Raw genomic sequence first — 22385 nt, 5'->3', positions numbered from 1 at the left:
CTCTTGACCTCACAGAGTATCAAGTTTCAAGCATCAATTGTGGCACTCAATTTGAATCAACAGGGGGAAAAATCAGCATCCTTACTCATGCAAATAATGTAATATATGAAAAGCAGTGCTTTTCAACCTTGACTGCTCTTTAGAGTCACCAAGAGAGCTTTTAAAAAATACTTATGCCCAGGTCCTGTCCCAGAACAATTAAATGGGAATTTCTAGAGGGTGGGGTGGGGGGAATCTCAAGAGCTGTAGTTTTAAAGGCTCCCCAGGTGCCTCTAATGGGCATTGAGGGTTGAGAATCATTGGTGGAGATTATATTCGGAGAGATGCAAATCATAGCAGACTGAAACATGCATTGTTGCATCTGACAAGCCATTAATTACTGGCCTGGAATGTACCTTGCATGCTAGGAATAAGATTGCCTGGTTCTGTGTTATGTACCTGTGACACAGACCCTTCTGTCTAGCACTCTCTAGCACTTAGTTTCCCCTCACCCACCATCCGTCCAGATCTGGGATGGGTTTGGATTTAAACGGGTTATGATTACTTGCTTATCTCTTGATAGTTCATTACTTTCGAGGACTGCTAAAAAGATCCCCATGAAAGGAGCATCTCAGTTATAGCATTAAAAAGGCATGCTAATACTCCAAGACCTGTATCTTGATAGTCACGACACAGACAACAATCCTTCTTGACATCAAGTGTGGCTACAGGTGTAACCGATAGCAGTACTGCATGTACCTACCGCTTCTATTTTAACTATACCTTTCATTGGGAGAAGAAACAGATTCACTCCAAAGATTTCTTCAACTCAGGTTGGTATTCCTCATGTGCTGCCTTAATTTCTAGACGGGCTACACCCAGGTTTCTCAACCTTGGTGGCAGAGGGAGATGTGGAGTGCTTTGGGGGTGTATAGCACCCCACAAGTGGATTCTCTCTTCTACTTTGTTGTGGCAACAAAATTCTGTCTTCAGCCAATGTCAAATGTACCCCTGGGGTGGGGGGTAGTAAAACTTCTTTAAGAACCACTGTTTGCTATTTGGCAACTACTGCTGTAGGCCACTAAGAGCTGCAAACAAAAAAAAAAAAAACCAGAATCCCTGCAAACATAAAGTGCCCCTAAAAAGGTGCTCTGCCAGCCCAAATAAGCAGAGATTCTGGCCAATTAGCTATTCTTTATAACAGAATTGCGTTGTAGCTTTTGGCAATCTAACCTTTGTAGGCAAACATGAGTTAGCAAGGTAAGGTTTAGCACTTTGCCAGCTTAGATGGATATAATTGGGTGAGAATGATCTGTGAAGAGGGCCAGCAAAAACAAAACCAGGACCTTCTTCCCCAGGGTACAACATCAATTTGGGAACTTGTGTTTCAAAGGTGATACAAAAAAGAAAAAGAAATAAACCATTCTCTGGGAACATTTAACTTCACCCCATGGTCCTTGATCCAAAATGATAATATACTGTCAACCTCCATGGTCCTTGATCTAAAATGATAATACACTGCCAAACAAAAGCATGAAATTGGTGATGGAACCTCCCACATTCTCTCCCTGGTGAAATCAAGGAAGGCAGGTGCTGACAGGTTGCACAAAGGGAAAAGAGCTGAGTGGCAGGAATGCCTGATGGAGACAGGACACAATAATAATAAGAAGAAAAACAGCTGCCTTTCAAAAAGAACGTGTCCTTTTGACGTTCATAAACACTGCTTCGTTTTCTTGGGCTAGTGTCTTCACATAAAAACAGGAACATGCAATTGTTATTAAAAAGACATCACATTTTTTTTTGTATACAAAAACTACAATGTTTTATGCTCCTCATCTAAAAAAAGATGACTTTGGACCAGAATCTGAACTATAAGATACCAAATCACCTCCTTACTATCTTTCCCAGAAACTGCAGACATTGCTAATCAATTAGGGCTTACATGAGATCCCAGCCTCTTAACATCACTGAGGTCAGGCCACTACCACAAACAGTAAAGTATAATACTGAAAGAGGTGAAATAAATTGGACACCCCTATATACAACGTGAAAAGGAAACACAGAAGCAGAGTTAGATATAAACAACTGGAGTAGGGAAAAGAAAAGATACAGAAGGTGGGCATTATTGGTTGGTTATCAAAGAGTTCCCTCCCGTCTGTAGCTAAATCTGTAGGTGCAACCATTCGGTACCGAGGAAAAATAAAGGCAAGTGCTGTGTGGAACTTCCAGGGATACTTGTTAAAGTAGCTCAATCAACTGCAACAAACCTTTGTCCTTGTAGCTCCATAGAGGACAGAAGTAAGGGCTGCAACTTCTGCAGCTATACTGTACTTTGAGGTACTCTTGCTGCTTGACATAAAGTACTACATAGCAACAACACAAGGGTCTCCTGCACATAGTTTAACATCAAACTAATTTAGAATTTTCTGATCCTAGATCATTGGAAAATTACATTTCTACCATGTCTAGGTGGCTATTACTCATTTCACCAGAAGCAGGCAAACCTACTGCCCAGATGTAGCACATATGATATCAATTATCTTTGCCATGTTGCCTCTCTAATGAAGATGAAGTAAAGATGAGAAGGAATGAATCCAGATGACATGATTAGGTATTTCTCAGGTATCTTTCAAGGAAAGGCAGTCATCGTCAACTTGAAAAGAAGTACTTCACATGCCAGGGTGTATTTATAATATAAAATGACCTCAAAATCACTGACGTGGTACTTACTAAGCAAAGTACCGCACTAGGTTACGATGAGAATAGTGGAGGGAAGAGAAGACAGTGTGACGCCAAACTGTGACATGGAGAGGTTTTTAAATGAGAAAATATAATCCTCAATAGGTAAGAGTAACAGAAAAGCTGTGGCATTAGATTTGACTTGGTGATGGAGAGATAGTTCCGTGCTTAAGAGCACTGTCTCCTCTTCCAGAGGTCCTGAGTTCAATTCTAGCAACCACATGGTGGCTCACAACCATCTATAATGCGATCTGATGCCCTCTTCTGGCCTGCAGGTGTACATGCAGACAGAGCACTTGTATCAATAAAAATCAATAAATCTTAAAAGGAAAAGATCTGACTGACTCAAACAGGTAAGAAAACATGACCCGGGGCCCAAGAGATGGCTTAGTGGTTAAGAGCACTGCCTGCTCTTCCAAAGGACCCAAGTTCAACTCCCAGCACCCACATGGCAGCTCACAACTGTCTGTAACTCTAAGATCTGACACCCTCACAACAATGTGCATAAATTTAAAAATAAATAAATAAAATATTAAAAAAAAACATGACCAACAAATAAAATACATAGATTGCATTTGCCTCATGAACTAAAAAGTAGTGAGGTAACCTGGGGCACTCTTGTTTTGTTCTTCCTGCTTTTTTCCCCTCCCTCCAATCACCTTCACAAACTTCTTTAAGGCAAAGTCTCATTTAGCCTTGGTTGTCCTCTAATTCCCTATGTAGCCAAAGACAATCGACCTTTTGATCCTTCTGCCTCCAACAAGGATTGCAGAGTCATGTGCCACCACACTCTACTTATGAAGTGCTGGGAATAGAACACAGAGTTTTTGTACGAGGTAGGCAAGTACTCTGCCAAATGAGTTATACCCCTCCAAACACCTTCATCTGTTTCCTTAAGATTTACCGGATGTCCTGTTCAAGTGCAGAGAAAGACCCACAACATGTAATACTGTAATACCAAAACATGTAATACTAAAAGCTCTGTGTACAGTAAAGGAACCTTCTAAGAAAGCAGAGAGCATCCTAATTCACAGACAAAATGTAGACATTCTGAATACATGGATGACGAAGGAAGAAAGTGAAGGTACCATAACTAACTAAGACTGACTTCTCACGGGACACATATCCTGACGAAGGTAACTGATGGCTCTTCCCTGCAGCTTTTCAGATATGCATGCATAAGCATCTATTGAGAATACCCTATTACTCTCATAAAAGTACCTTAATAGAAAAGAACTTCAAAAGTAGCAAGACCTTCAAAATCAAGACCCCTAGTTCTGGAGGGCCTTTCTTTCAGGAACATGATATCATGATATAGTCATCATGGAGAGCAGAGTGAAGTTACGCATGAGGCAACAGCCTTTGACAGCCCCTTCTAAACTAGACCTTCTCCTCTAACTTGTGGTTGGAAAAGGCTTACTTACTGTGGTGGTTTGAATACAAATGGCCCCCATACAGTCACAGGGAGTGGCACTATTAGGAGATGTGACCTTGTTGGAGGAAGTGTGTCACTGGGGGTGGGCATTAAGGTTTCGGAAGCTCAAATCAGGCCTATTAGCTCACTGTCTCTTCCTGCTGCCTATGGATCAAGATGTAGAACTCTCAGCTACCGCTCCAGCACCATATCAACCTGTGTACCACCATGCTTCTCACCATGATGATAATGTATTAAACCTCTGACCTGTAAACCAGCCCCAGTTAAATCTGTCTCTTCACAGCAACAGAACCCTAACTAAGACACTTACTATCATGAAATTCCACACAGGCATTTAGAAGCACAGGATAAATTCAAGGGCAGACTGGACTGTGTAGAAGGAACTAAGCCAAAAGGTAGACTACGAGGCAACTAGGAAAGAAAATTGTGTGGTAGGTGATCTTGTGTTCCAATATTTTAGTGTCATCTTTAGAAATGGGTGTGGGCCCAAGGACGGATGTAAAAACAGCAGATGAAGGCTGCTTTTAAGATACTTTTTGAAGTCCATATACGTGACAGTAATGTTGAGGGGAAGGGAAGGATAACACCTTAGTTAATAGAAGCACACAGATAAGGAAGGGCAACTTATAAGCCTTTCACCGGACAAAGCCAAAAGAGCAAGGAATGTGTGAAGGAACTTAAAAGTCTGCACTTACTTCCTAGAGCCTGTGAAGTTGTGGGCTGTGTGGAGAGGCTCAGTGTTCTACAACAGAGAAAGAGCTTTGGTACTGTTGTTGGGGCATGGTCACCTCAGCTTGCAAGGCTCTTTACTCTCTTCAAACTAAACTAGGAACATCCAGTTCTTAAAACATCTAGCATGCAGAATACCATGGAAACCACAAAATTAGCAGCAAGGCGGTGAGCAAGCGGTCTGTGCACCTACCAGTCGGTACAGCTCTGTGATGCTGATGTCCTCGGGGTCTACCATTGCATACTCCTTCCTGGGCACCAGGTCTAGTCCCAGTTGTCTAGAAAAAAAAAAAGTCAAACATGTGGGAGGAAAGTCACATTTATGGAACGTACTAAGACTATGTTGACTTCAGTGTTTGGAACTGTGATCAAATCTGATCAGTTACATTTCTTTTTCCCCATTTGTGTCTAGCATCACTTGTTTATGCAGTTGGAGCAGACACAGAACATGGCTAGGCAAAACTGGTAAACAGAGGTTACAGAGGCAAACCATTGCAGGATGCATTAGCGCTCTCATTAGTGGATGCCTTACATGGAACAGTAGAATGCAAGTGCAACCCTCTTGCTTGCAGTTTCCCTCCACTGTATTTTTAGCACACTCCTCCCTAGGCCAACCACTGTGCAACACAGCCAATGACACACAAGTGCCTTTACCTCCTTACGCATCTGTAGTCACCCCAACCCACTCCCTACCGCCTTTATAATGTTCCCTGTCTAGCACACTGCCTTCCTTTTCACACCCCTGTCCTCATGCTTGGTTCATTGACGATAATTTACTCTGTGGCCTTCATAGCATCATTCTCCAGGAAGTCTTCTGGCATTATGCTTCCAATTACAGCACCACCACAACTTTCTTAAATTGTATTAAAAATAACAAGAAAACCCTGAAATTCTAGGCCTGCCTCGAAATCTCATTAATGCTGCATCACTAAAATTTCTAATTCAGCCCTTACTTCAAGCCAAGAACTGCCTAGTCGCCCTGAAAAATACATGCTCTTAAAAAGAGGGAAGACTGTCACTCAACCCAATTCCTTCCTTATTTTCATAAATGATGTTCAGATATTGAAAGAAAGCACATATCTACTCTTTCAGTTGAATTTTCAGATCACAGTAAGTACAGCTGTTTATTCTTAAACTAGTCGTATCTTCCTATGATTACCACTCCAGGGACTATGACAGGGTCGGTTACTATATTCTCTGTCTCCTTCTCTGAGTCACTGAACTAGGTAGTGAGACATCATTTGATACCAGGTTTACCTTCTGGATGAAATATCTTCTAGCATAGGATATAATCACATAAGAAACTTAGCACCCATCTAGCCTAAGTTTCTTCTAAAAGAAGGGTCCTAAGCCCCATTCTCTTCTGGGAAAAGTGAAAGTAGAGAGACACCATCTCCTCTTGGCAATGCATATCTGGCTACTAGGCCTCATGTGGGTACCTGATGTCTGTGAAAAACAATCCACAGCTGGCCAGCTGTCAGAGAGGCTGGTATAAAATGCTCAACCCAAACAGGACTAATAGCTTTACCTCCTGGTTGTCACGGGTTTCCTTTCTTTATGAATCTGAACCTGAGAATTTAGATCCACCCTTATACAATTAGAAAGACATGATCTGTCAAGGGACAGGCACCTCCAACACTACAAAAATGAGTCAAGGTCAATTCCAGCTGTGAGCTGCAGGCTCTTCCTGAACTTCTACAGAAAGAAACAGTATTCAAAGTCTCTATTCTCTGGATGGCTTGGCTTATCAGCTGCTGCTAGCTTTTTGAAGTCATAACTGTGTGAAAAGCATCTTTACCTGTTGCTAGTCATTGTTGTCAGTTAATAGGTACTGTCTAAGGGTGAAGAAGCCACGGTTTGAGATTTCTTAGCTCACAGAATAGAACCAGAGCACTGCTTTAAGAAGAATGTGGAAAAATTAGGCAAGGCTTAGAGAAAACACATGAAACAAGACCACACAGAATATTAAGAAGCCAGGAACAGGGCAGGAAGGGACAACCTTTATATCAAGTCAACCACTGAAACACTGTGACACCAGGAAGAAGGATGAAGCTCTTTGCCTTTCCATGCACCATCAACAGGAATTCAGAGGCTATCACAGACAACACTATGGGTGACAGAAATCTGTACCATCACTTTACTTCTGCCTGGGGATTTCAGGAGAGAACTATCTTTTACTGATTCTGTTAGTGAACAAAATGGATTGTCTCCTACTTCATCTAAGATCCCCAAATCTGGATGATTCCTCGCTGTTCTTCAGCAGTCTGGTGTGCAACTTGACCCTTAACACGTTCTTAACTTATGATTGGTAAGAGATTTATGTGCTGACAGATCATGTTCCAGGACAATAAGACCTTGTTTAATAGGAAAAGAAACTATCTTAAGTTACTTTCCACTTAGCACTCTTTAATAAGGGAATGAATTTATCCTTGTAGGAATATGGCAAATGTATGATCTCTACACTGTAAATTATTCTTAAATAAATTGTCAATAAAATTTAAATAAAAGAGATAAGAGCTTGGGAAATTGTTTTGCACTTAAAGATGATTTAAATTATACTGTTCATCTCATACATCATTTTTTAAAATCAATGTACCATAAATTAGTTATAGAACTGCCCAAGGCACAAGCTAGAACTCATGTAAGTCAAACACTTAGCCTCAATACAGCCCTAAATCACAATTTTCCTCCACTTCCTCATTCTTCCATTTCTCTTCATCATACTGAAAATGGATTGCTTTGCTGTTTGCTTGATCTTTAGCCTGTTCATAGTTTCTTGTGATTTTTGATAATCTCACTTGATCCACAATTCTTATTAACAAACTGTCTTCATTTGAGTGAGGACTGGCATAATGTTCAATAACCAACTATAACTAAATAAAAGTAAAAAATAGAATTAAAAATAAGGATAAGGACCAAGTGATCTGGGCATGATCTCACAAATCTTTAGTCCCAGCACTTGGGAAGCAGAGGCAGGGGGATCTCTGAGTTTGATGCCAACCTAGTCTACAGGGGGTTCCAGGACAACCAAGCCTATCTGTCTGTCTATCTATCTATCTATCTATCTATCTATCTATCTATCTATCTATCATCTTCCATCTATCTAAGATGGTGGAGAGAAAAAAATCAACCAGACCCTGCCAGCCTTGAGAGAGTGTGGTTTCTGAGAAAGCCACTTCCTGTATTTAGAGGAAACAACTTTCCACTTCCAGATGGGTTTTTTCCAGATTCAAAAATAGGCAAATGACTCAGGGTTTCCTTCCTGGTTGCTTTTCTTCTTATGTCCCATGTTCATTCTCATTCCTCACACCCTCCCAGTGTCCTGTAGTAAGAGCCTCTAAAAGTCAAACAGCAAATAGGAGCTTGACAAAATGAAAGAGAGGATGGGTGCGGCCTTGCAGGATATTAGGAAACTGTATCACTGCCTTAGTCTTGGGCTTTGTGCAACCCAGGAGCATCGACAATATTGGCTTATCTTAATTTGTCACTCATATATTCATATTCATACTTAGTAGAGTATCAGCTTTGGTTGGAGTTTCCAGTAATTAGATTTACCACTTAAGTGCTTGGCTGTCATTTTAAGCAAGTCCCCCACATTTTTATTTAAAAGTAAATCTCACTCAATGACAGCCTCCACCTGAGCTCTCCTAAGTAGCTCTTCAAAGTAGCCATGATGCTGGCATAGTACCTCTCAATAGCTGTGCACTTGTCATAAAACATTCAGCAGAGACCGGGAAGATCAGTGTCTCCCACTGGATTATGCTGTTGAGCTACACATGGTATATAGGAGGTACACAATAAAAGCATGTCATGTACCAAACCTAATGACTACAGGATAGAGGAAACACTTTAGTCAGTCTCTAGGACTATTACATTTCTTGTGACCACATGTACACTGTCACACTATCAGGCATTAGGAAGATATATTAATGTCCACACCAGACCCACAGGATATGGCTTTTTTGGCTCCATTATTGCTAGTCCATACAAAGCCTAAAATGAGAAGAATGAAGAAAACTGTGTGTGACTCCTCCCAGTGGTGTCAGCACACCCTGGCTTAACTGATGTCCCTTCTAGGCTCCTTCCAGTACCCTGTAACCATCAGTACTCACTCGTTTCCCCAATCCAGTCGGGCAGTAATGTGGCGCTTCACGTCCTTCATCCTGTCATGGGTAAGATGGCCTACTAACACCTGCCGCCGCAGATCTAGGATTTCATTCATTATGTGCCACAGGCGGTGGAAGAGATCACCTTCATTTCTCTAAGGAATAGATAAACACAGAGATTTGGTAGTCAGCCTTCTTGCTGAAATGGAAGGTAACCAAAAGAGAGTGGAGGACCATGTGCTTGCCTTGTGTAGATAGCTTCTCCACCAATAAACCTTTCCTGCTTCCTTGTCCTCAGAGAGCCTGCAGCTCTATGTGTTTCCATCCAAGTCCACAGTGCTGCTCTTTTGTCCAAGCTAACCATGACATCTCAACTCCCTAACACAGACGCTATGTTCCTATTCTCAATGTGCCACGCCCAGACTTGGCCCAGTCTCTGCTTGAGTACACAGCCCCACTTTTCTCCCTAGTGACTTCTTCCTCAGCTCTATCCAAACTCAACTATGCTTTAAGGTATGGCCTGACTTCAACCTGTCAAGCAGCTTTCCCTGACTACTTGGGCTCATGATTTTTTGGTCTGAGCCATAGCTGCATGCAACTAAAACCAATGACATGGAAACACTGGCACTCACTTCCCGAAGGTTGGCCCTAATTCTTCATCAAGTCTTGAATTTGAAAACACAGGGAGTGGTCAGATGCAAACATTGATCAGTATTTACTGCCATTGTCTGATCAGTACTCAGATTCACACACTTTCTTATTTAATTAAGGAGATCATGTAGCTGCAGTATAGTCTTGGTCAAAGCCATTAAGCCCTGTAGTCTGGTGAAGGAAAGAAGCATGAAAACCAAGGGTTAAAGTCTAGATCTCGCTATCCTCACTGTTTTCAAAAACCCGCAGGGTCAGTTCAGTCACCAGTGAAACTGGACAGGACTGTTTTCCACAAAGACATTTTATGGGTTTGTGACCACACATGTGACAATGGCACAAGGTGAAGCCCCTGACTTAGGAGTCAGATGACTGTCACCTGACTTCCACCTATATCATTTCTAGTATAAAACACTCTAGCATCTCACAATTCTCTTTGTGTTTCCTTATTTGTAAAGATCACCACAGTAAATACCACGGGGTCACTGTGAGGACAGAGGCATTAGCATACCAGTGTGAAGAAAAATGCTCACATTCTGAGTTATATTATGATTCAGCATGGTTCACAATAATCTCTCAACAAATACTGTTTCTTTACCAACACTGAAAAATATACATCTTACCACAGAGATACTGGGTAATTATCTGTCCCACATCTTTCTTAGCAATAAGATATATGTTTTCCTCCTCAAATATTAGTAATGGTCTATATCAGTTGTTTTCAACCTTCCTAATTCTGCAACCATTTAATACAGTTCCTCATGTTGTGGTGACCCCTCAACCATAAAATTATTTTGTTGTTACTTCATAACTGTGATTTTGCTACTGTTACAAATCATAATATAAATATCTGATATGCAGGCTATCTGATACACTACCTCTCAGGGAATCGCAACCCACATGTTAAGAACAACTGTTGTATATGAATAGTGGTGTCAATTTACAGAGGTTATTATCCACTACAAGTTCTCTAGGGCTTTAAGATATAAAAAAATTATAAACTTCTACATTATAGGTAGACATATGTGTGTACATATACATATATGTATATAATTTAAAATGTAGTAAAGTGTTTTCTGCTGTACTAATGCTTGTTGCTCTAAGAGACCATCAGGTATGCACAGGTTTGACAAATATGCTAGAAAGACAGGAGACTTTCTCTCCAGGAAGTCAGTTCCAATCCTCCATGGCATAAATAATCCCATTCTCCCCTCAACTCAGTACTCACTCTATTGAGCCTGTTTTCTATTACTGTCTTCTATTACTGCCTGCTCTTTTCTCACGTTACACACTCTCTTACAAGGCTTTACAAGGGCACTGTAACACAATATTCTTGTAATTAACTGCTCAGTGTCTGCTCACATCCACAGCAGCTGTGCCTGAGCTCCCAGAGGTGGAAATGAATGAACACATCGATTTATAGGTGTTATTTCTCGTACACCTCCAGAAGCGGGTTCTGTTTAGGTCAAACAAACGAATAAGCAGAAGACCAAAAAACATTTGAGGGTGTCCACTAAGTGAAAATAAATCACATGAGAGAGGTATAAAAAGTCAGGTCTCATGCAGCAAAGGAGAGAGCTAGCACCCTACCCTCACGCGGATGAAGGCACGCACCTCAAGTTTAGCAGGGTGAACTTGATTTTATACACCACCTCTACTAACAAGGGATGTTGACAAGAGAAGAACGCAAAATCTTTCATAAAAATGAAAACTAGCTGGTCAGCTCTTCCTCAAGGAAGAAACTGTATAAGTGGAAGGGATACTCTCACTACACACTGAGTCAGCCATCAATGTGCCCTGCTACTATAAGAAAAGGAGCTGGGCACGGTGGCTCTTGTCTTTAATAAGAGCCCTAGGAGGTTATCTACACAGGGGAAATGCCACTACTCCACACCAGCCTAAGCTTCACAGTTAACACTTATTGAATAAGCAGGGAAGCAAACAAAGCAAAAACAATGAAAACCACAAACATAGGATCCAGTCATAAAATTATATTTTGTAAAAAAAAAACTGAATTTGAAAGAAATAGGTAGTTATGAAGCATACAAAAGTATTTAGAAACTGTATTCAACTTGGTATTAAATGAAAAGAATATATTATAATATTAAATAACTGGATTAAACGCAATACCTAGAAATTCCCACAGTATATTGGCCATGTGGCCAAGAGTGAATTGTACTTTCCTATAGTAGAGAACGGCAGAGGCTCAACTTGGCTCAATATGACAACAGAACAGGCTCTGGTGTCAGCCACCCAGATCTTGACTCTGGCATTACTGCTTAGTGTGGGACTTGGGATAAGTCATCTTTGATAAGAGACAAGAATAAAAGTACCTGGAAGAGCCCCAAAGAAGAGAGATGTAAAACATAGCTCAGGGTCTGTACCAATACTGCTGCATTTCTCCTCAACTTTTTTCCTGCTTACGTTGCTGAATTTATTAAGGGATATTTTAAAGGTTATCATTTAAGGCATTGCCAACACTACTGAAAAGAGCAATCCAGTATTTCTTAAGCACTTACCATTCTTTTATGTGCTAAATGTCTACATGTATTACCTTATTACCTCATATACTATTTGCAATCTACAAACCTTATTGCTCTCATCAAACATCTTTCAGTGAAAAGGTTGGTGCTTTGCTCTAAAACTGTTAGAAGAGAGACTGTGGACAGTGCCCTAGATGCACAAACGTATGATGAACCAAGGCATTTATATAACCAGGAAAAGGGAAAACAGAAAGCCCATGATGATGTTACCCTCATTCCAAAAGTCAGTCTATCTCTGGGCTGAATTTCACATTTGCTCCTCAAATAACTGTCACTCCAGTATCAGAGACAGTGTTAGCTTATCAACCCTTTCCCATTACTCAGGACAATAGCCAAAGATATTACTTGTAGATTTTATTATGTGCTGATCTTTAAACCAATCAAGGCTGTCCCCAGAGTGGATGCTCATAACCTCAAAAGCATGCAAAAGTTACTAAACAAAATAAAATCAACTAACTGTTCAGTAACAATCTTATAAAAAAATGTGGACATCCTTGCTCAACTACAGCAGGACATTGATGCACACACATGTGTGCGGAGAAACAACACACACTCATACACACACACACACACATAGAAACAGAGATATTAAAATACTAGAATGTTGAGAATTTTATAGCTGCACTAGTTCAGATAATTTACAACATTACATTTAATGCAATAATACTTAGATCTTACAGTTTTGCTTTTTTTTAATTTATAAATGTAAGTGTTCTTCTTTTCTTAATATTTTATTAATATATTCATATTACATCTCAATTGTTAGCCCATCTCTGGTATCCTCCCATTCCTCCCTCCCTCTCGCTTTCCCCCTACTCCCCTTCCATATGTCTGTGACTGAGGGGGACTTCCTCCCCCTGTATATGCTCATAGGATATCAAGTCTCTGCTTGGTAGGCTGCTATCCTTCCTCTGAGTGCCACCAGGCCTCCCTATCAAGGGGACATGAGAGAGTTATAAAAAGTCAAAAATGGGGCACTAGAGTTCGTGTGAAAGTCAGTCCCCACTCTCCACTCAAATGTGGAGAATGTCCTGTTCATCGGCTAGATCTGGGTAGGGGTTCAAAGTTTACTACCCATATTGCCCTTGGCTGGTGTCATAGTTTGAGCAGGACCTCTGGGCCCAGATCCGCACATCATAATGTTCTTCTTGTAGGTTTCTAGGACCCTCTGGATCCTTCTGTTTCCCCATTCTCCCATGCTTCTCTCACCTAGAGTTCCAATAGGATGTCCTCCCTTTTGACTCACTTTCCTGGTAAGTGAAGACTTTCATGGGATATGCCCCTTGGGCTAGTGTCCAGATATAAATGAGTATATACCATTTGACTCTTTCTGCTTCTGGGTGAACTCATTTATTATAATTATTTCTAGTTCAATCCATTTGTCCACAAATTTCAGCCAGGCCTTAAGGTCAACAATTAACAAATGGGACATCATGAGGTTGAGAAGCTTCTATAAGACAAGAGACACTGTCAACAGAACAGGACAACAGCCTACAGACTGGGAAAAGATCTTCCCCAACCCTACATCTGATAAAGGTCTAATATCCAAATTACATAAAGAACTCAAGAAATTAAACACCACCAAACTAAATAACCCAGTTAAGAAATGGGGCTCAGAACTAAACAGAGAATTCTCAACAGAGGAATATCAAATGGCTGAAAAACACTTAAAGAAATGCTCAGAGTCATTAGTCATCAGAGAAATGCAAATAAAAACGACACTGAGATTCCATCTTACACCCATCAGAATGGCTAAGATCAAAAATTCAAGTGACACCACATACTGGCGAGGATGTGGAGAAAGAGAAACACTCCTTCATTGCTGGTGGGAATGCAAACTGGTACAACCATTTTGGAAATCTATCTGGTGCTTTCTCAGAAAAATGGGAATAGGGCTTCCTCAAGACCCAGATATCCCACTCCTTGGAATATACCCAGAAGATGCTCCACCACACAACAGGGACATATGCTCAACCATGTTCATAGCAGCCATATTCACAATAGCCAGAACATGGAAACAGCCTAAGTGTCCCTCAGTAGAAGAATGGATAAAGAAACTGTGATACATTTACACTATGGAATACTACTCAGCTTACGGTCTTTCTAATTAAAACAACAACAACAACAACAACAATACACACACACACACACACACACACACACAATCCTAACAGCCACATCTGCATTTTCTTGTCTCTCTCTCAGCACAGAGACCTGGAAGTGCACAATGTAACTGTTTGCCAAGACCACACCTCAGCAACTCATCTAGAATCTAAAGTATCCTGTGGATTTTCCTAAGTAGTTCCAAAGCCACCAGTTCTAACAGGATAGGGCCAGACAACTCAAGTACTAACAATGTTATAATCACACACATATCTCTAACCTATTTTTTTTTTACAAAATTGCCTTTCTTTCTTTATTATATTTAGAATACATTCTCTGACTCTGAGTTTTCATTAATGATATATTCAAATTACTTATAGAACTAAGATATGCTGGTATGCACTACCACTAAACTTTATTGAGAATGGGTTCTTTTTCTTTGTTTGTTTGTTTGTTTGTTTGTTTTGTTTTTGTTTTTCAAGGCAGGGTTTCTTTGTATATCTCTGGCTGTATTGGAACCAGCTCAATAGACCATTCTGGCCTCAAACTCACAGAGATCCACCTGCCTCTGCCCCTTGAGTGACAGAATTAAAGGTTTGTATGACCATCATCCATCATCTTCATCTTTGAAATTAAAACCATTTAGGAAATCCAAAAAACTAGGTCCATTTAAAGTCATATTTAGTTACAGGTCAGAAATTCTACCTTTTATATGCTTCTCATATTGAAATACAATACATAAAACCCATGCTCCATGGGGACAAAGATTATAATGTACAACAAGTATTACTAAGTAAGATACACATCCTTGACTTCCCAAGAAGGACCAGCAAGCTTAGAGCAAGCTCTCAAAGATTAGTTGATGGCCATTCAATGGTCACATATTTCTCAAGACAATTATCTAAATAAAAACTATGTTCTTTAAAAGTTACTTACGACATAGAGTTGTTTCCACATGGTTCCCCAGTCTCTTAATGTTGATGTCATCTCTGTGATAACAGAATCTTCAGTGGGAATAACCATTTCAAATTGTCTATGAAAGAAGACAAAAACGTTTATATCAGAGACCACATTTACTTTTAAATATTCAATGAGATAAACTAGGAAAGAAAGCTGCTTGATGTATGGAAGTTATCAACTAGGACATGATCCTGAGCTTGTATGAGGAATGCTATAGGTGAGGCTAGTACAATGCAAGAGGTCAGTCACTGAATCTAGGTCAAGATTGAATGGTGCAGGGAGAAGGAAGATATAAGTGTTCTACTCCTGTAACAGGCTGATGAGTAGGCATAGCTTTTAATCTCTCCAAACTCAACAGTTTCATCTGTCACCTAAGGTCACCAGACCACATCAATCATCAGGTGATTTCTGCCATTTGAGTGTTCTGACCAGAGGACTCAACAGGAGTAAAAGAAATACTATCCAGCCATCTAGGTGCATGGTATGTGAACTTGTAACAAATCTGTACCTAGAGCATTCACTAAGCATCCATTTGAGCTCACTTACCCCTCAATTACATTATTTGGAACAGGCTAATGAAAAATAGTGTGTGTTGTTAATACTGCAACCAGGCAGCACAATCAAGGCTTAGGATGTCATATATATTAGGATATACATTCCTGAATGTTCCACACTGTGCTTAGGATAATAAATAGGCTCTTCTCATTTCTTATTTTAAGGTCAGAAACAAGTAGTATTAGTGGGGTATGTATGGCTGTCCTAAAGAGAAGCATCATAAGATAAATGGCAAAGGGCTTTAGTTTGTCCTTTGGTCATGCAGTTCGCATGGAAGGATCCCCTTTTTCTATCTCTAGTTTGTTCTGCCAAATGCTTTCTGGCTTTGTACTGGATCAAGAGGTTACCTGGCCATTATCATTGCTGCCTCTCAGAAGGCTGCAATCACTCATATCAGTGGAGCCTATCTCCTTTATTTATTTCAAGCTTATTTTCTGAAGGCCAACAGCTCATATGTAAAAGGAAACAGCCTATGACACTCCAAAGGAGATTTCTTCTTAGCATGAGGCTAACTGCTCTGCAGGTCCTTTGTGATGTCATGCCTAAGTGGTACACACCACTCACTTTCTTTGGGGGAAATCCTCTTAATATAAGTGCATAAATTAAAACCTTGGCTTGATTCTTCCCCTCATTGAGCTCTATCTCCTCATTTCTCATTATTCAAAAAAAAAAAAAAACAAAAAAAAAAAAAACCTGTCCTGTCCTCTGACTATTTCCCTTTTCTCCTACGGTATAAGTGAAGCTGAAAATGTAAAACTGGGATTTAAAACTAGAAAGAAAGTAAACAGTAATATAAGCCCTATGGAGGATACAGTACCATTCAAAGAGCCTACCCACGATACTTCCCAAAGGCAGAATATTTACCCTGCTTTTGAAGCAGCTGTTGCAATTTAAATGATGAATATTTGTATTCAGAGATTATAAGATAATATTACACAAGGCCAAAGAGGAAACAAGAAATACCTAGGAATCCTTGTCACTGCACTCAACATTTTAAAAGTGAGGTCTTGGCTGGGCGCTGGTGGTATACACCTTTAATCCTAGCACTCAGAAGACAGAGGCAAGTAGATCTCTGAGCTTGAGGCCAGCCAGGACTACAGAGCTAGTTCCAGGACAGCCAGGGATACATAGAGAAACCTTGTCTTGAAAAATAGAACAAAATAAAATAAGGTGAGGTATCATTAAGAATTAAACAACACAGAAGCATCTTCCTTAATTCATGAACTCTCATTTAATTTAAAGACCCTTATCATAGACCCTACTTTGCTCTGAAGACCCAGGAAAGAACCACAGTCAATTCAAGATGTAGAAAGTTCACTTGGGGTTGTCCGAACAAAATGTAAAATTTTAAACACAAAACATCATTTAGGCAAGGAAGCTCTTTTGTGTTAATTACATAAACACCTAAATTAGTATAGAAGTAATCTATCTTAAGTAGCTTGAAATTATATTTTGTTCAGTTATTCTGGGATGAACTTTACATCCACTTCGCCCTCACAGTCAGTCCATCACATTAAAATAAGTTAAGCGATATCAACATCCTGAAGTGCTTTCTCGCAGGGAGAACATGCAGCTGGCACTCTGTGTCCTTGAATGTTTTCAGAACAAGGTTTTTCTCCCACAGTCCCAGATCTGTGGACCTACTGCACAGTTCATCAACAAATACAATAATTCCTTTTTAGAAAAGAATCCATCCACCCTGCATCCCATCCACCCTGCATCCCGATGCCATATAATCCCCATCTGGCCTGGTGATGGCCTAGAGCTGTTAAGTCTTCAACTCAAATCCACCAAATTCTAGAATACCTTTATCCTCGTTGACAATTTCTTGGGGTTCCTGAGCAGATATACACCAGTACAGCAGGAAAAGCAACAACAACAAATATATATATATATAGGGCTGAAGATTTGGTTCAACAGTTAAGATCTCTGGTTACAATTACATAGGGCACAGGTTCTATTCCCAGTGCCCACATGGTGGCTCACAGCCATCTATAACTTCAAGTTCAGAGCATCAGATCTCTGATTCAGGTACCAGAGATACCAGGAACACATATGGTACACTAACACACATGCAGACAAACATTCATAGACATAAGATAAACTTTAAAAATTAAAAAAAAAGAAAGGGAATGTATTTATTTTAAAACTATGTCTTCTGGCACCTGGCACTGCCTTGGTTAACTGTCAGCAGGACACAAAATAGAATTACCTGAGATAAGAGAATCATGGAGAGACTGTCAGGAATAATAGCTCAGCCTGTGAATATGTCTTAGGTCTGGGGTGGGATAGGGTGGGGTGTCTTTACTATGTTAATCAATGTGGGAAAATCTGATTTAAGAGTGAGGAGCACTATTCCCTAAGTTTGGGCCCTAGACAGTATTAAAAAATAAAAAGCCTAAGAAGGCATGTTTTCATTAACTGTTCTCTGCTTTGGGTTGCGAATATAATGCAACAAGCTGCCTAAAGTTCCTGATGCCTTGACTGCTATAAGGATGGAGTGCAACCTGGAACTCTGAACTAAAACCAACTCTCCCTTAAACTGCTATTGCCAGGGAATAGCAATCACAGCAACAAGAAACTAAACTAAGAAACTCCAGAGACTTTAAGCTCTTTCTTCCTTCATCACAATGTAGGACGGAGTCTGGGTGGTTCACTGCATAAAAGACAGGAAGTCAGACTGGCTTCAGGTAAAGGCATCAGGGAGGGGGGATGCAGGGACTTGGACAGATGGACAACTTAAGGGGTGGGTAGACCGAGGCACTGTGCCTATTCCTGATGACAGCCACCTATAGAGCCTGAGAAACGCAATGTAGCCAAAGCAAAAGACAAGGATTTCAAAGCGGCAACCTTGAATATGTTCAAGCACTTAATCAGGATATGAATAACTGACTTAATGAAGACTGTGACAATACAAACACTAGAATGAAAATAGTTCAAGACATGAACGGAGAATTTAACAAAGAAACAGACTCAGTAAAGAAAGCTGAAGTAAAACTGGAAATGAAAAACTCAGGATATGAAACAAAAGCCTCAGGGCAAGTCTCACCAGCAGGTTAAAACTATACTTTGAATCCACGATCTTGAAAAACTAATTTTTTAAAGTATTGCATGTATGACAAATAGCATACTAGTGTCCTAGACTCTTTAACCTTTATACAAATAGGGAAACCCAGTGTGTTTGTACCACAGATTCTCAATGACTTGCTGATGTTCATTCACTGAACTCTTTCCAGAGAGCAAATGTAAAGTTATCCATTTGTGTAACATCTCGGGAAAGTTTTTGGTGAGATGAAAATTCAAATATGTTATTTACTGTAGTTTTGAAGTTCAAATAAAAGTTGCTATTTATTGCCATTTGCATAAATATGTGATTTCTATCCCAGAGCCTGTATATTTTGTCCATAAAGTGAAAATTACACTGTAATTCAGAGATGACTCCATGTGTCAAAATCTACCTTACAACAGATTATCTACTTGGGTTAAGTACTCAACACGAAGCATGCTCTGCTGGGGTGTTCGGTAGGACCTCACTTGACTTGATTGACATCACCCTGACAGCTGCTTCAGTCAGTTTAGAAGGGGGCTGGAACACGTTTTTTAAACACTTAAGAAGTCTTCAGTGATCAATGAGATGCATCCAATAAAACATTATTCGGCCAGACTTATACGCAAGGCAGGAACTATTGAGGACTTGTTTACTCTGTCTTGGCAGAGTTTGGCTGTCAACTCTGCCTGCATCTAAGCTGCCCATTTTTGAGATATTCGACCAGAAGGCCAAAGGTGAGGCTCCAATGTTATAGAGAGTGTTGCGTGACTGTCCAGGTAGTAAAGTGTCTCAGTCATTCTGTTCATTTTGGAAGCTGCTAACCTGCACTTCTGGTTCACTCAGGAATTTAAGCTTTATTCCTTCTCAAGTGTCTGAGGGGTGTTGAAGACCAGAGAGTTTAGTTTTACAATCAAGCTTAGTTGGTTAGGGGGATAAGATCTTTTTAGATCAAGATTAAGGAGGTAAGTTAATAGAGATATGATAGATACTAAATTTCATTCAGAACTTTAGACCCAACAATACAGAAAAGATGTTTACTTCAAGTTTGACAAATACAAATAGCCAAATCACTATATAGGTATTATTTATAGAACTCATGATTGTCACATGGTTCTCCCTGCTGTATGTAGTTTGTTTTATGCATGTGTTAATAAAATAAATGTATATGAAAAAAACATCATTCAGGCATGTCAGATGTGTGTGTGTGTATGTGTGAAACTAGTCATTAAATTTTTATGCTGAAGATACCTATGAAGGGTTATTTTTTTAAATTATTTATTAATACATTCATATTACATTTAAATTGTTATCCCATCCCTTCTATCCTCCCATTCCTCCCTCCCTCCCACTTTTACCCTATTCCCATCCCCTATGACTGTGACTGAGAGGATTCTTTTTTTAAAATGCATAGATATTGAGTGAGATTATAATTTTTGTGATGGGTCATATTTGTGGTGATCTGTGACAGGTGGTAATCCATAGGTCAAACAGAAAAATAATGCCTGAAGTCACACCAGGACATAGTATTATACTCACTTGCTTTTCTTGTTTTTATGCTTTTGACACAGAGACTTTTGAGCCATAGAGTTCCTGGATGGCCTAGAACTCACTGTGTAGACCAGGCTAGTCTTGAACTCACAGAGACCTGCCTGTCTCTCTGTCTCTGTGTTCTGAGTGTTGGGCTTAAAAATGAGCTATCACACCCATCTTTGGTTTTATTTGTTATTACTGTGAGAGTATGATGTATGTGTGGTCATGTATGTACCGCAGCACATGTGATGGTCAGGGAACAGTTTTGTGGAGTCAGTTCTCTTCTTCTTCCTTTGTGTGGTACCCAAAGATCGAACTCAGATTGTTCAGTTTGCTCAGTGAACACTCCACCTGCTGCGCATCCTGCTGGCCACAGGCTTTGCTCTTCTGGAACCAGTGGTAAGTCAAGGAAGTTCCTGGGCACTGAAGCTACATGACTCACCACGTTACGGGCTCTGCCTGGCATGTTTCCATAAACAGCAGGAAACCAAGAAGAACCAGTTTCTCTGTTTAAGATTTTTGAATGCTTCAGAATTGATGGACAATTCTCACTGCCCTAGGAACCCCAATGGCTCAGCACTCAGAAATGGGTTCTTTACTTATCACTTAGTATCTCCTGATGAAACAATAAAGGCCATGTTTGATCTATAGTTTATCTTGTAATGGAATTACTAGGACTGTCAGTCCCATGAGAGTTGGCAGCTGCGGCAAAACCTTCCAACTATTAATACAAGTCATTCTTACCCTTTGTTCTTCACACAGGCATTTTTCAAGTGAACATAGCTAGAAGGAAATATACCCTGGAAGAGAAAAGATGAAGTTACGGTTTAGCTGTCTCTGAAGGCTAGTTGTTCATATGCAGTATGTATGAAACAGTTATATCTACGACAATATCAGGAGCAGCAAGCACTAGCACACTCTATGGGCTAAAATGCAATGTGGCCTAAGTTATTATTGTCTAATACTTATTTCCAACCTTACACATTTAGAGATTTTCTAAAAATCATTGAAAACAGCCAAATCTCATTTGGTGAATACATTCATTCTTTTTCAGTTACTTATCTTTGCAACAGAGTCTTTCAGTGTAGCCTTGTCTGACCTGAAATTTATTATCTAGATCAAGCTGGCCTTAAATGTATATAGTCTTCCAACTATGCTGTCTCAAAGCTGACTTATAGCTATGGGTAATTACCTTGCCTAGCTAAACAAGTATTGTCTTTATAATTCAGAAAATATAAAGCACTCCCATAATTCTATATAAAAACTGCAGTTTAAAAACAAAGGAAAAATACCTATGATGTTGTTTTTATTTGGCTATTGTTTTTGAGACATGGTCTCACACTGTAGTCCTTGCTGGGTGGCTGACAGTGTAAGACCATATCTCAAAAACAATAGCCAAATAAAGGATCCTTGAACTCAGCAATATTTGTACTTCAGTCTCTCAAGTATTGGGATTACAAACATGTAATTTCAGATGAGACTAAAAATTCTGTTACAGTGAATAATTTTAGCTTACAATAGAGCTGTGTGAGAGAGCACTTGACTAGTACCATGGGTTTAATTTTTGTATTACAAAAAAAAAAAAAAAAAAAAAAAAGGTTTGGGGCTAGTGTGATGCCACAGTGTTACAGGTGCTTTCAGCCAAGGCCTTAGCTCAAGTCTATATATTCTACGGTAATAAATAAGAAAGGAATGTTTTATAACTGTTTTTAATAAAATTTACATTTATTTCAATACAGCAGAATTAACAAGCACAGCAATGTTAATAAAGAAAAATTAAAATCAAAATTTATGCAATGAGATGGAAGTGACAGTGAAATCATAATAAATTTTTCAGAAATGTGTGCTAGATGATAATTAAATATCAAAGCTATATTTGTATGTGCCCTGCAGATGTCCAAAAATAAAAAACGTTAAATGAAGGCTAAAGTATCAAGAAATTAAATTTATATGCTCATTTGTCCCTTAGGCTTTCCTTGGGACTGATCTAAAATAAATGAAATGAAGTA

The 22385-nt window shown here is 39.7% G+C and overlaps 1 protein-coding gene across 4 annotated transcripts in view; it reads right to left on the bottom strand.

Annotated features, from left to right (window-relative positions):
* The window catches only part of Dock4 (dedicator of cytokinesis 4), a 415077-nt gene that overhangs the window by 209300 nt on the left and 183392 nt on the right, over window positions 1–22385 (bottom strand). For all 4 annotated transcript variants that reach the window (XM_051145099.1, XM_051145092.1, XM_051145105.1 and 1 more), the window contains exons 4-7: window positions 21121–21176; window positions 15219–15315; window positions 8995–9143; window positions 5076–5160 (exon numbers count right to left, since the gene is read on the bottom strand). In XM_051145099.1, the coding sequence (XP_051001056.1) occupies window positions 5076–5160; window positions 8995–9143; window positions 15219–15315; window positions 21121–21176 (387 nt within the window). The remainder of the gene's footprint in view (window positions 1–5075; window positions 5161–8994; window positions 9144–15218; window positions 15316–21120; window positions 21177–22385) is intronic.

The sequence above is a fragment of the Acomys russatus genome, chromosome 1 (genome assembly GCF_903995435.1).
Source record: "Acomys russatus chromosome 1, mAcoRus1.1, whole genome shotgun sequence".
Classification (NCBI taxonomy): domain Eukaryota; kingdom Metazoa; phylum Chordata; class Mammalia; order Rodentia; family Muridae; genus Acomys; species Acomys russatus.
This window is presented reverse-complemented; position numbering and strand designations above follow the sequence as displayed.